The sequence below is a fragment of the Neurospora hispaniola genome (assembly GCF_033458365.1).
Source record: "Neurospora hispaniola strain FGSC 10403 chromosome Unknown B0T23scaffold_10, whole genome shotgun sequence".
Taxonomy (NCBI): Eukaryota; Fungi; Ascomycota; class Sordariomycetes; order Sordariales; family Sordariaceae; genus Neurospora; species Neurospora hispaniola.
Window position 1 is genome coordinate 1600936 of NW_026944415.1, and position 13937 is coordinate 1614872.

General features: G+C 50.9%; 7 protein-coding genes across 7 annotated transcripts; 6 read left to right on the forward strand and 1 right to left on the reverse strand.

Annotated features, from left to right (window-relative positions):
• The first annotated feature begins 774 nt into the window (after nt 1-774).
• Nucleotides 775-1340, forward strand: B0T23DRAFT_50239 (uncharacterized protein). Its single transcript, XM_062841376.1, has 2 exons — nt 775-1022; nt 1093-1340. The coding sequence occupies exons 1-2, from the start codon at nt 871-873 to the stop codon at nt 1319-1321; spliced, it is 381 nt and encodes a 126-aa protein (XP_062688456.1). The 5' UTR covers nt 775-870; the 3' UTR covers nt 1322-1340.
• Nucleotides 1341-2617: 1277 nt separating this feature from the next.
• B0T23DRAFT_400123 (uncharacterized protein) lies at nt 2618-3212 on the forward strand (the record flags this gene model as incomplete). Its single annotated transcript, XM_062838467.1, has 2 exons — nt 2618-3033; nt 3110-3212. 2 exons carry the CDS (start codon nt 2618-2620, stop codon nt 3210-3212), a joined length of 519 nt encoding a protein of 172 aa, XP_062688457.1.
• A 1069-nt stretch (nt 3213-4281) lies between these two features.
• On the forward strand, nt 4282-7146 carry B0T23DRAFT_433138 (uncharacterized protein; the record flags this gene model as incomplete). Its single annotated transcript, XM_062840414.1, has 5 exons — nt 4282-4928; nt 5030-5356; nt 6817-6876; nt 6955-7073; nt 7136-7146. The coding sequence occupies 5 exons, from the start codon at nt 4282-4284 to the stop codon at nt 7144-7146; spliced, it is 1164 nt and encodes a 387-aa protein (XP_062688458.1).
• On the forward strand, nt 7030-7982 carry B0T23DRAFT_50312 (uncharacterized protein). The gene is made up of 2 exons (XM_062841377.1): nt 7030-7085; nt 7136-7982. Exon 2 carries the CDS (start codon nt 7272-7274, stop codon nt 7839-7841), a length of 570 nt encoding a protein of 189 aa, XP_062688459.1. The 5' UTR covers nt 7030-7085; nt 7136-7271; the 3' UTR covers nt 7842-7982.
• Nucleotides 7983-9087: 1105 nt separating this feature from the next.
• Nucleotides 9088-9861, forward strand: B0T23DRAFT_424041 (uncharacterized protein; the record flags this gene model as incomplete). Its single annotated transcript, XM_062839846.1, has 2 exons — nt 9088-9516; nt 9654-9861. Exons 1-2 carry the CDS (start codon nt 9341-9343, stop codon nt 9859-9861), a joined length of 384 nt encoding a protein of 127 aa, XP_062688460.1. The 5' UTR covers nt 9088-9340.
• A 295-nt stretch (nt 9862-10156) lies between these two features.
• Nucleotides 10157-10742, forward strand: B0T23DRAFT_433140 (uncharacterized protein; the record flags this gene model as incomplete). Its single annotated transcript, XM_062840416.1, has 2 exons — nt 10157-10374; nt 10478-10742. 2 exons carry the CDS (start codon nt 10157-10159, stop codon nt 10740-10742), a joined length of 483 nt encoding a protein of 160 aa, XP_062688461.1.
• Nucleotides 10743-10786: 44 nt separating this feature from the next.
• B0T23DRAFT_390620 (uncharacterized protein) lies at nt 10787-13483 on the reverse strand. The gene is made up of 3 exons (XM_062837888.1): nt 11943-13483; nt 11558-11871; nt 10787-11465 (listed from the first exon to the last, which is right to left on the reverse strand). The coding sequence occupies exons 1-3, from the start codon at nt 13156-13158 to the stop codon at nt 11241-11243; spliced, it is 1755 nt and encodes a 584-aa protein (XP_062688462.1). The 5' UTR covers nt 13159-13483; the 3' UTR covers nt 10787-11240.
• Between the last annotated feature and the right edge of the window lie 454 nt (nt 13484-13937).

Consider the following 13937-nt stretch of genomic DNA (forward strand, 5'->3'; position numbering starts at 1 on the left):
CTCCTTCATGAAATGAACCGTTAACTTGAGCGCCTCTATGTGGAGAGCGGGGAGCCCAACTCCCCCGATAACATCCAGCCCCACACCGGCACCGCGCGGGATGCGCTACTCACTGCAGGTGGTCCAGGTCGGGCAGTTGGAGACTCTGGCGGACATCTCTCTTTGTCTTAAACAGTCGATGATTGTTGCACTCATCCGGATTCCCACGCCAAAGTCCAATAATCTCTCCGTCTCAGAATGATCCCGATCCCAGTCACAGGCATGATCACCGAGCACCGAGTCTGGGTCCGGGTCCAGCAGCCATTCCACTACCACCGCTGCCACCATCACCTCCACGCCACATGCCCGTTTTCTCACCGGCCAAACGGCTCAACGGAGCATCTGAACTTTCTAGCGTAATATCAGCCATGGGAGTCATCTCTACCGAACAAGATGCCGGCAAGCAATTGACGCCACCGACGATTGTTATGGCAGTTCCTTGGCTGCCTCCTTTTGAAGGAAGCCAGTAACTTAGGTCGTCAAAAAAAAAAAAAAAAAAAAAAAAAAAAAAAAAAAAAAAAGAAAAAAAAAAGAAAAAAGTCGCCGTCTTCCAGATATTGATGTCCATACCACACTTTGCGAGTTACAATTCTACCTCCGCGGGCTCTGGCTGGCCGCCTCCTCCAGTGCTACCTTGAGAGGCTACACTATCTTCGCTTTAGGTTGCCAGTTCTCTGATCTCAATCCCGATGCCAAGGCCTCGATGCTAGACTTATTTTGACCGTGCAAAGGCCTTCGCCAATCTCGATCTGCTTGACCTCCACAACATTTGATTGTCCAGGCCCTATTACTTATGACCGTCTTCTTGTTGGGTACACTCTTTCCTCAAAGATGTTGGGACTCTGTTGGTGTGGCATACCGACTTGCTCAGGGGCTCGGGCTCAACACAGAGGCGAGTTAGTCGACTCGTATTATCCAGTCCAGTCCGATCTGGAGAATGGGATACGGAGGAGAATATGGCATGGCTATGTCATTTTGGACTTGTAAGTTATTACTATCCATGGTAAAATTGGTTGTGGGTAAAGGACTAACCGCGGACTACTTCTGCAACAGGACTGTCAGCAGGACCTACGGGAGGCCCACCATGACTGCTCATCTTGATGAGCTGGCATTACCGTCCATTGCCGAACTTGATGACGGGGAGCCTGACCGCCAGAATGGACCTTCATCGGATGGTGTGCTAAAAAAGATGTACTTCTACCTTGAACATATCCAACAATGCCACACCATAGGAGAGGTTTTTGTTCACCGTCTACCAATCATGTTGAGGCCGACCAACTAAGTTACAAGACCCATCGAGTAATCATTAAGCTACCTACTCACGGCCTCGATGCCATCCACGCGCTCGATGCGAAGCTTTCACGATATGAGGGACGCGTGAATTCCATCATACCCTGGATCACGCTGAACGACCTCATGGCGGTGGGACAGGAGAGAAGACAAGTTATTGTCACCCAGCGGACAGCCGCAGGTTCAGAGACGAGGCGGAGGAAAACTGCTGGGCTCGCTCTGCCTTGTCGCTGCACAAGCGTCATGGAACGTTGAAGAATCACGCCGAGGAGTACCTTGGTGCTTGGATAAAACCAAGATCACCTGAAATGGATGCAACATAGAGGTCTGGTATCTGTCATCGTTGAGCGCCTACACCGCATGTCCGAATCCGAGAGAGGCTGCCAACTACCTCTGCGGGCGGGTCGATGGACATGCCTTGGGCGTGCGCTGGACGGATTCACGCGCTCACACTCGTCTGGTGATTATAAGGATCAAGACACAATCTTCGACACTGAGGAGTACAGGGAATTGTAGGCAGCTGCGCTTGCCATGGTCTCAACTCAATGCAGTTACCGCAGAGACTCGACAAATTGGCACAAGGCGAGCCCCAGCCCCCTTTGGGCTCCTGACATTTCAGCATAGGTACGGCTTGTGTGTATGTAGAGCCCACGAGATCTCTCTGCACCTGTGCGAGCGTACCTGTGCTGCGCCATGCAATGCAATGACAAATAAGTTGAGCGACACTTTTATTGCTGAGATATGCATTGTGCGCATGACAGTGTATGGGCGTTGCATTAGTTGTCACAGACATAAACTATCAGTCATGTTCGCCAGCCCACGATACTTTGACCTCCTAATCGTACTGAACTATCGTGGAAACACCGGGTAATTTTTCCTCTTCTTCAGAAGCCAAAACGTCATGAATATCCACTGAGTGTGTTTCGCTGTCATTGCACCTGCCACTCGCGACTACTGTCTAATTCCGACAAAGAAAGAGCGTCAAGTGTCTCCTCGCCACCGCAACAACCGTTCCGCTCTTTCCCTCTCATATTCCCTTCTTGTACCGAACCCTCAGCACTTTTCTTCCCCATCAACACCCAGCTGATCGCATCTTCTCCAAGCATCGACGCATATCCAAAGACAGTTCCACACATTTGACGCGGCTATAAGACTGAGAACATTGGTAAGGCCTCTTCCTCTTTCTTTGCTCGGTTCCGGACACTTTCTCCTTCATGGCGGCATGCCTGGTAAATTCTAGCCTAATCAATCTGTCTCCACCAGACTTTCGAACCAAGTGCGCCGAAAAATGAGTTCCCAGGCCGGCAATACCGACATTGAACGCCTCTTCGAAGAGGCATGGAGCAAAAGCTGGTATGCCCGCTACAGATGCGCTCGGAGGAACTTTGCAGGCACCTGGATGGGGCCCTGTGTTCCCGTCGAGATCGTTGGCCTTTGGAAACGTCGCGACTGGTTGGACCTACTCCTCGGAACCGGTGGAGTTCCGGCCGCCAATACGTATCGGGTCATCATCGAGGCCTTGAAGACCATGCCCGAATTCGAGAAGGAGATAACAGGCCACCTGTGTGGATCCGTTCCTATGGAAGATATGCCATTGCGCGACAGGCCGGATGGACCATATTGGGGCGCCACACGCGCTTGCAACGTACTACACAAGGATGTCCTCGATTTTGAGTCCCAGACTGTCAAGGACAGGACCTTGAGGTATGTTTCATGATTATCATCCCCTTAAGGATTAACAATCTCAGCTTGTCGTTAACGCCTATATGACTTTGAACAGTGGCCTCTACGTCGGTCCGTACGCTACCGCACCTGGGAGTGGCGCCGACACACTGAAGGACGAGCCTCCCGTTACAATCGTTCCGGTTCCCGAAGAACAATAGATCCCGCCGGGTCAACATTTTTTTCTCGCTCACGCGAACACCTAGCCCACCATCTACGGCTTAGTTGCCGAGCTAGTGAAGGTCAGCGAGCGGACAACAGGCAACCTCAACTCCAAGCAGTGGGAGCAGATGTTAAGCTTTGACCTAAAGTAAGGATTCGGCAACATCGGCGAATTTATGGTCTTGTCATGGAAATGAACAAAAACAAGGAAGCATGTCGTTCGTTATCAGGGCTACAAGAAGATCTTGGAATACTCTTCAAGACGCTGCCAGCATATTCAATAGAGCTCAAGGAAAGGTTACTTGTGTAAGGCATTGCGAGAGTGGTGCTCAGAGTTAGTTTTGAAATAAGAACTTCAATTTTACATGCCTCGTGACAAGCGACTTTTGACTGCATCTGAAGGTTGTTTTCTATGTGAATGGGACTGTAAGACGCTCGAACGGAAGAAATGTCCAGCGCTGAAAGTACCAAGATAACACACCCCGTCTGCCCCATGTACTTGGTGCTTATGGTCAAACGGGCAATACGGAGTCCCCGAGAACACTCGCTCATTCGGCATGATGCCCAACGTTCAGTAGCGTTCTAACTTGTCTTACTTCCAGGTGATTTTCTGTAGGTATCCCAACTGCAAAAGGATTATATGATTATTCTCTTCTTATTCCTTGAGTGAAGTGGAAATCCTGGACCCAACAGCCAGGAAGGACACGGGCATCGCGATTAGCGCTGAAGCTACAGTGGGCTTATCGCGCCGTCCAGTTGTTTGATATGGGCCCACTTTCTGCTGCAGGAGGCCCGGTGATGATCCACTTTCCATCCTTCATCAACGGGAACTTCCCCTCTTCGCGTTTGCATGTGCCTTCCCCTCTCCGGCTGGCTGTTCTTGAGGGGGTCAAGTACTTTTTTTCTTCCGTCAACATACTTTCTTACATTTACAATGGAACCGCCGTCCGGATTTCAGTCCTTTGGCCTTCCTCCCACTCTTTCCACCTACTGCAGGTGACCCTTCCCTTTCCATTTGCCCAATTAGTTCCATTCTCCCGCACAGCTTTCCGTTCCTGCTTTTGCAACATGTCCGACTACGACGATGACTACGACTACGACGACTACGACGACTATGATGACTATGATGACTACGGTGGCGGGTATGACGACGAAGGGTACGATTATGGCGAATACGATCACGCTGAATACGACCATCATGGAGCCCATGATCATGACGACCATGATTCTGGCGGGGATGCAGTAGCGGAGGAGTTGACGGCGGGTTTTGCCGTTATTGAAGAGCTGGGAGATCACCATGATCAGGGCAGCGCTGTCGATGGCAGTGACCATGAGGAACACACCGGTTATGCTGAGCTCGCTCATTCGGATGATGGCTACGAAAATGATGACGATCAAGTCCCTTACTATGGAGTGGTTTCTGGTGGTCCCAGCTATGTTCAAGACCACGATGACTATCCTACATCACGCTCCCAATCGCAATACACTCCCTCTGCTCCTCGTGGCTCCGCAGGCTACCCACCATTTGCAGCGAATGGTATGATGGTTGATCCCCAAAGCCACGGCGGGTCCTACAGCCAACACCCTTCATCAAGAAGCAGCGGCTATCAATACAATGGCAACCACCATGGTTCTGGCAGATGGAAGCACGGAGAACAATATCAACAACATTACAGTGCCGAATATCACAATTCTGTGACGAGACCGGCTTATAGGTAGGTTGGACTCACACATCCGAACTTGCCAATTTCTTAGTTGCCAGGAGTGCTTGCTTAGAAGGAGCCACACCACTCTAACAGTTGTCGACGATTCACAGGCTCGAAACCCAACCCAGCCACCAAACCCACTATTCACCTTCAGCTACATCCCACCGCGATGGGCACGGGGGAAGGCACAGGTCGGACTATGAATACTTGCGAGCGTGGAGCGGAAGGCACAACTTCATGGCTTCCTATGGCTTGAAACCCGAACCCGGTGGATATGAAGAGTCGCGGACTATCATGAACGCACTGAGAGACCGAGAAGCTCAAGGATATGGCAGCAGCTATCACTCAGCTTTGGCCACGGCGAATTCTCCGCGGGTCCATCCCGCTGCAGCAAGAAACGAGGCTACAAACTACTACCCGAGACACCATGGGTGGTGGTAAGATCAACGGCAGGACACGTCTTACCCTACCAACTGAGCAACAAAGTGATAGGCGGACTTGGAGGTGGAGGGAACTTAAGCATCAACACATTACATTTCAAGCCAGTTGAACTTTTACTGCTGCACTTGTCTGAGCCCTGGGTTGTGGTCTACCAACCTGGACGGTTTGCGCCACTGACCGAACTGCTCGTAGTTGCCTTCAAGTAACCGTAACGCAACATGGAAAGCATATATCGGCACCGGTAGCGCCTCCTTTCGGTTTGAAAATCACTCGGCATGTTTTGGATCGTCGATGCTCATACCCTGAAAGAAGCTGCAGTATTTCAGGCAGGCTGCGGTCCTCCGGTAACCACAAACTCCATGCAGTGGCAGGGACGATGCAAGTACTCCTGGTACGAAAGCTTTCATGGGAGACCAGCTCTTCTGCACTGAGGTATAAAGATTGGTCCCCCCTTGCAGAATTGCAGAATGGTTCTTCTTTGACTTTTCTCTTCATCAGTCCATTTAGCCATCATTTTTGATATCTGCCATCATCCACCTGGTATTTTCATATTTTGCACCGGTTACTTCACCAGCGATTGTTTTCCTCCTCTTTCACGACAGACAAACACTGCGTTTCTCCGTCGCATAGCAAAGAGGATTGGACCACTCAACAGTCCATACCTACTTCGACAGTCGGCCACGCCTTAGCAACAAGAGAGATGGTCAGACTTTGGTGATCGACCTCTGCCCCCACCGTCTCCATGATCCACGGGATTCTTCCTCGAATCCTCGAAATACACCCGACCTCTTCCTTTCGACTACTCGACCAGTTCTCTTCCAACATGACCCACCGGCCACTTCCCAGAGCATCGGATCCGGATGAATATATCCATGACTGTTCTTTAACTGATCCCCTTGATGGCTATGGAGCCATCATTTCTTTTGGGGATATATCAAAATGATGCAGAGTACGTCTTCAATTCCATTGCCTCCAGTTCAATGGCTAACACATTGATTTTCAGACACAAGGCGACATTCCCTTATACGCGATACCATCCGCTGTCACGAGACAGAGGACCCTGATCTTTGCCGCGTCATTGTTCTGCATTTTCAAAACGACCCCACCCACCAGGTGGTCTCTATGGCGGCTTCAATTATATGGCACAACCTATCCAATTATTATGTCACCCTCATTTTAAAGGAGTTTCCTTACACTTGTCTTCGTGCAAGGCTTTCAGGCTCCTTACCTGCCTGCAACAATGGAGGAGGTAAATTCTTCCTCTGGGTGTCGGTGCCCAATCACATTTGCTCTCGTGCCTTCGTCTGACAGTCTTACAACAGAAAGCATTGCCGTATCCAGCAGATCAGCCCACCCGCCCTACTCGCGTGGGAGAACCACCGAGACTACGCATGGATAGTAACCTTGTCAACTCCCAACTTCGGATTTCAGACAGGCAAGACCCGTAGAATCCCAGCCTTGAGGACGAGTTCATACCACCGGCCAAGGAAGAAGACATGGGTGGAATCATCCAGCGGTACGTCATTCCATCGGGGGCTTTTGCTTCCTCAGGCAAAAGGTTAAGATAAGAACATGTTTTTTGCTGGCATTGCAGGCCGATGAGGAGGCCATGCCAAGGTCTCAAGATCAAGGGCACTGCCCGTCGTGTCATTGGCATTCACAGCCGTAGAAAGTTCAAGAACTCCTACGAGTGCGAGTGCTCTTTCGCCCTCGGTAAGAATATTGGTATGAAGAATGAGCGTTGGGTCCCTATAATAACTGCTAACAACGCTTAGTTGCCCCGTAACGAGCTTCTCGCTTCTTACTAAAAGATGGTTACCGATGTCGATATAAAGGAGGCTCTCGCTTCCGGTTAATTCTGTCGCCTTGTCCGCAAGGAGATCGAGTTTTACTGCGCCAACTTCGGTCTCGATGCCGAGCTTGTTTCTCACTCCCGTATGCGCGGTCTCTGCGGTGGTCAGCGTGTCAAGGTCTGGCTGGCACTTGACGATCGAATCTTCGTCCGGTTATTTTTGGAAACTTGCGCCCACCAGCACCATTCTACTCATTGGCCTTCTCCTGGTATTTAGGTTGGGCTTGTTGGTACTTAGGGTGGGACTTCGTCTCAATCTGGAACAAGTTCCACATCCTCGTCCTCAGAACTGGTTTCTGAGCCACCAGAACGGGCATCGCTCCCCGAACGCCCAACTGCATCCTCCTTCCATCACTCCGACTCCAGGTGCGGGTCGCTCCCTTCTTCCGGCTCATCTTTCTTTGTCTTTCATCGCTGTCTTTCATCTAGAGGGTGCTTTTTCTCCCTCGTTCCATCTACTCGTTTTTCTTCCGCTTTTCTCTCCCTCGACCCTAGCTAACACGCTCGCCGATCAGGAGCAAATCGCGGGTGCCGTCAACACGACATCCAATACACGGCCTGCTCCGGCTGGCAAAGACCGTATACCGACCAGCGTATTAATGGAGAGCGCATCAAGTACGACCTGGTAAGCGTTACCGCATATATGGGCTCTAAAAGTCAAGAAGATAGGCCGAAGTAAAATGTGAGAACGGTATTTACACAAGGGAAGCATACACCACTGCAACAGACGCGGTAGAGCAGGCGAGGGTGTACCAGCCGGTCCTTCAGCCATCAAGATGTGGTTGAGTTCCTCCGCTCCAATGACGGTGAGGCGCTCCTAGTGGGATGGATATCGGTACCCTGGCCTTACTGACTTCATCACAGCAGACGAATGCCGTGTCATATGTGGTGAATTGGCAGATGGATTGGTCTTTATCAGTGTGGAGCATCTACTGCGGTGACTGCACCCACACATTGACTCACAGCGTTCAAACTACCACGGCCTTTGAGGCTAGCTGGAAGTTCTTCCAGTCCCATATATCCATCTTGTGGAATGAAAGGCCATCGATCTCCTTGCCCGACTTGCTATTTCTTTCTATGATACAGATAGAACGTGGCCCTTGTTCCTGGGATATAGCTAGTAACCAAGGGCATAAGGGCATGAGAGGGAGGCTCATCACAGTTACCGTTTCGTGTGGCCATTGACCCACAACATTCCCAGGAGAAGGAATTCAAGACAGGAACCTATTTGCTGGCAATGAGGATGCTCTCAAGGAGGCGGAGGAGGTGGAAGAAGAGCGACCATTGGGGTTCCCTCGTCACCAACTACTACTACCTTAACATTGCGGGAAATTACCGAATTGATTGATGCCTTTGAACAGGAGAACGGCAAGCAATACGATGGATTTGTAGATATGCAGTTTGCTGGTGCCGATTTGGGAAAACCCGGCTTTTCTAGTTTCGCAGATCAAAGTGATTTTATTGATGATTTTGTTGGCCGTTGTGTTTGTGTTATACCCCAGCCATTGGTGAATGTGTACAAGGAAGTACGGCTTACCTTGAGTTCTCGCAGCGTATGCATTAGGATGGACGGAATACCTCCCTATTTAGGATTGCTCGCCCTGCTTACTGCAGCCGTCGATAATGTTTGTCTCTCATCCTATGAACTAATTTATGGTAGGCGGGTTAGGGACACCAAGAAGGCACAATATGCGTACAGCGAGGAGGGGTATCCATGTAAGCAAGTTGAAGCCATCACCATCTCTTGGCTTTCTTGGCACGTCAATCGTCATGATCCATTATTCCCCACTTAGCTGACTGGTATACCTCTATATATCTCTGGGCATTCATCATCCGTTTATTCTCGGTTTGTCTTCCTTCAAACAAACAAATAGCGCTGTTACCAACACTTTGTCGTCACACGTGACCACCTCTTCCGTACCGTAGGAATGGTTCAACAATCCCGACTCAAAATCTGAGATACTTGTATTGTCCCATCACTTGTTTTCTTCTTCATCAACCACAACCATTTACATCCATACGATCATCGCTATTCACATACAGCCATACGATAGATCAACTCGGAGAGCACATCCCTCACCTCTCAGCCCTCGCATCACTTTACCAAACCAGATTCACTATACCCACTATGTCTGACGACGACTGGGATGACGACTATACTAGCGACGACGTGGAATATGAGGACGATCCGTATGAAGATGACGACGATGAAGACCAAGAAGAGGAGAATGTTGAGGAAGAGGACGTCAATCAAACCGAATATGTGGAGGAAATCGACGATGACAATGGCTCTGAGGCGGAAGGGTGAGTACTAACTACATGAGCATCATGATTCATCAGCTTCCTTTGCACCTCCATTTGCACAAAACAGTGCCATCTTACCACCCGCAAAGGAACCGTCAAGTCCTTTTCCTGCCACTAACGCCATGTCACATAAACAGAGAGGACGAGGACGAGGACGAGGACCAGGAGCGCGGTACGGGTTCAATGTCCAATTACGAATATTCCAAGCCTTGGGGAGGAACTGGAGGGTTCATGGACTCTTACGGGATCGAACGGACGCCGGAGGGATATCAAGAGGCAAATGAATTGGTGGATACGATGAGGGAGGCGGCGGAGAGGGAGGGTGATGGTGGGAGGAGGAAGTGAATAGGACGTACTGCTTGGCATGTCCTTTTTTGACCGGTCGAACTTTCTCTGCAGGGATTGCTTCGTTGCGAAATTTATGTTTCCCGGTTAAATACAAGAGATGCAAATGCCCGGGAAGGTGCAATGTGTGCGAAATGAGGAGTGGAGGAGGGGTATTTAGACTTGGATTCTTGGCCCATCCTATTCACTCTACCTACTTTGTCCTCATCAACCACAAATACTTGCATCAAAACTTCCTGCCCAGATCTCAGCCACCCCCCCCAAGTCATAATCGAGAGCGCATCCCTTTGCCACAATGTCTGGCGACGGCTGGGATGATGACTATGCCGACGACGGAGGCTACGATGATGGCTCGTTTGATGACTATTCTGACGACGGAGACGGAGGCGGCGGCGGCGGCTACGGCGAAGAAGACATAGGAACGACTGGGTATGTCGACGAGGTGGAAGTGGAGACACCGGGATATGCGGAGGTCGAGGAGGCCAACGATAACAACTACAGAGATGCTGAAGGGTAAGTTGGTACCTTTACAACCCTCGTCCCTGTATAACCCCTTTCACATTTCCAGACCAAGCCTCCGTCACCTTCTGCCACTAACACCAGGCCATATATCCAGTAACAGTGAAGGCGGCGACGATGATCACCCTAACTACAACGGAAGCTCCAATTCCAGCCAAGAGGACGAGAACCGTAATGATAATGATGACAATAATGAGCGTGGTGCTTCTATATCCAACTACGAATACATGAAACCCTGGGGAGGAACACATGGCTTCATGCGTTCCTACGGCATCACGCGGTCGCCGGAGGGATATGAGGAGGCGAGGGACTTGGTTGATACGATGAAGGAGATGGCGGAGAAGCATGAAAACCTCGAATAATGGGAAAATGTACGACGTGATGGATCGAGATGGGTCGTGGCACAGGGTGGTTAAGTAGCATGTGATATGTGGAAGTCGAGGTGCGCAGGTTCGAATTCAGCATGTACAGAAAGTCAGGTAGCTGTGCGTTGATATGCAAGCAAAGGTTCGGTTGATTGATGCAGTCCATCTGATCCATCGGTATCTGTCTGCATTGAGTTGCTTCCACTTGGCAGTGCGTAGGGTAGAGCGGGGATCGCATGAGAAGGTGCTTTTTGGGCTGTTCTTTGCGGTTTTATCATTCCATAGCGTGACTGGCCGGACCGACAGAAAGTCATGTTCCACCGCGAGGAGAACTTTCCAACTCTCTAGCTCATTCTTGGAATTATCGTATGGTGCAAGATGCGATATGAATCCAATGGCCTATCACTGATGTGTTTGTCATACAACCAAGTGGAGCTGGGCTTCCACTGCAGTTCATCACTTCAAGTTCCTCCAAACTCGTTTCTCCCTACGCTTTTAGCTCCAGGTTCCCCTTATCACCGCAAAAGCCTCAGTGCCGGACTTAACCGCGGCTCCTGCTAGCCATGGCAAAATAGTTCGAGGTTGCGCGAGCAACGAAGCCAGCACCGTGTTAGGATTTCTCCTTGACCAAAATACCATCCCCAGAGTAAAGGCCGTGAGAGTCAACAGTCGGGTCAGAGTGTGACTCTGTTTGACGATCTTGTTCTTTTCCGTTTGGCCCTGTGGTTAGGTATCCAACACATGTCGTTATTTGTCAGCCAAATCATCCGGGTCATCTCTCAACTGTCCATCAACTGCAAGACAAGACTTACACTAAGCCGCCAATCCTTCCACGACGGGAACAAACACGAGTACCAGTGGTGGGCTTGGGACCACGGGTAGGCCGAAGCGTTCCACGGTTTTTTGCCGTCCACGGTACGATTATACCAGCTACTGCATCCGGTGGAGAAAACGGTGTCCTGTAGGGCGTGGTGCAACGATTGGACGTACTTCTCTTCTGCTTTGCGCTTTACTTCGGCCACACTTCCCTTGCCTTTAAGAAGCGGCTCGATAATTCGCAGCGAGTAGTTGATGGCGTTTTCTACGGCGATGAGGAACGAGGTGTGGCCTGTTGCTACGTTTGGGCCTGGAGGGGGGGCATGTCAGTATGTAGGCACTGCTGACGAGACTTTCAAGAGTCCAGAAGGGACAACTTACCTCCCAGCAGGAAAAAGTTGGGAAATCCGCTGAGACTTTCACAGGTGTACGCCTCAGCGCCGCCAAACGACTTCCAATGTTCATGGATGGTCTCTCCTCCACGACCGACAATGTCGCAGTCGAGGAAGAACTCATTCGTCTTGAAGCCATTGGCCATCACGATGACATCGGCTTCAATGATTTCACCGCTCTTCATTTTCAGTCCATGCGGCAATATCTCCTCCACCGGCTCATCTGTCAGCCTCAAATGCTCGTTGTGCAGGCTCTTCAGGTATCCAGAGTCAAATATCCTCCTCTTACAGCCGACCTCAAAGTCCGGGATCAACAGGTCATGATACTTCTCCGGTGCCACCGCCCGCATGTAGGCTTCCACCTGCCTCTGCCTCTTCTTCCGGAACGCCTTGGCAAATTTCCCGTCCCAAAATCCAATGAATTCCACCTCCATCTTGATGAACATTAGGAACCGTTGGAGCTGCATCGTGCCGGGGACGTTGGCCAACGTGAACATTAGCCAGAGCGGCACCTTCTCGTCGATGGGCGGATACACCCAATGCTTGGACCGCACCACCTGCGTCAAGCTCGTTGTTTTGTCCACGATGGCCGGCACGATTTGCGACCCCGTGCATCCGTTGCCGAACACCACCACCCTTTTCCCCGTCAGATCGACATCATGCCGCCATCTCGCCGAGTGAAACATGGGTCCTTGGAATCTTTCCGCCCCTGGGATCTCCAACTCTCGTGGCTGATCAAAGAATCCAACAGCACCATATAAAAACTGGCACTCATGCACAATCACCTGGCCCGTCTGTTTCTGCCTAATCCACATCCTCCACCTTCCCTTGTCCTCGATCCAGACGCAGCGCTCCACCGCGGCGCCGAAGGTCATCTTGTCGACCAAGTCATACTTGCGCGCCACGCCGTTGATGTACTCCCACAGCTCGGCGTAGGTGGGCAGTACGCGCGTCCAGTTGGGATTACACTCGAACGAGAGCGAGTAGAGCGCCGAGGGTATGTCGCATGCGCAGCCCGGGTACTGGTTGATGTGCCAGGTGCCGCCGAGCTGGGACTGCTTCTCGAAGAAGCGGATGTCGGTGATGCCGTACCAGCGCTGCAGGGTGGCGCCGAGGGCGATGGCAGAGAAGCCGCTGCCGATGCAGGCAAATTGGGAGTAGGAGAAGACGGGGTCTTCGAGTGAGATTGAGGAGTGGGATGCCATTCTTGTGGTGTGTCCGGATGGTGACGTCACTCAACGGAGGGAGGAAAGGATCTGTGATCAAGTGGGATGAATTGTTTCAAGAGGAGAAAGAGGATGGATGGTTGAGATTTCAGAACCCTACCCACTCATTCACACCTTTAGGGTTCTATTGGAACGACAGGACAGAACTTGCAACAGGGAAACAGAACAAGCGGGAGACGGACGACGTGGCTATCTCGCGGGAGACAAGACCCAAGTTTATACGACGAGCCACGAGTCTGCCGTGCTTGGGAACACAGCAAGTGCATGCGCCTTTGGACCAAAAAGGCTATGATAAGTACAGTAATTCTCGGCACGCCGGGTAGCAAGCGATCGTAGGAACAAGGGGAGGAAATATGATGAATGATATATCATGCTCGTGTAACAACGCATACATATATCGGAGTCCGAAGGATCCAACAGGAAGCTTCAGAGCACCCCTCGCAATCCATGTCATTGCATTCCCTCATCGGGATTCCTTCGTTGCAGTGTCACCGGCCCGCTTTCGCATGCCTCGGTTCTTTGTTCTTGGAGGAGGGGGAAACGCCGATCCTGCCATCAACTCCAACACGATGGTGTCGGAATTCTCTTGTCCCGGCCGCTAGTGTACTAGTAATTGAGCGATTGCACTTTGCTTTTTCTTTTGGTGGTAAATCCACGGTACCCACGTCACACCGTAAAACCGCAGCAAAACACCAAGTGGCACGAGCCATGATATTTTCCATTCTCGTCTGGATGAAGCTTGGAATGGCCATAGTGCT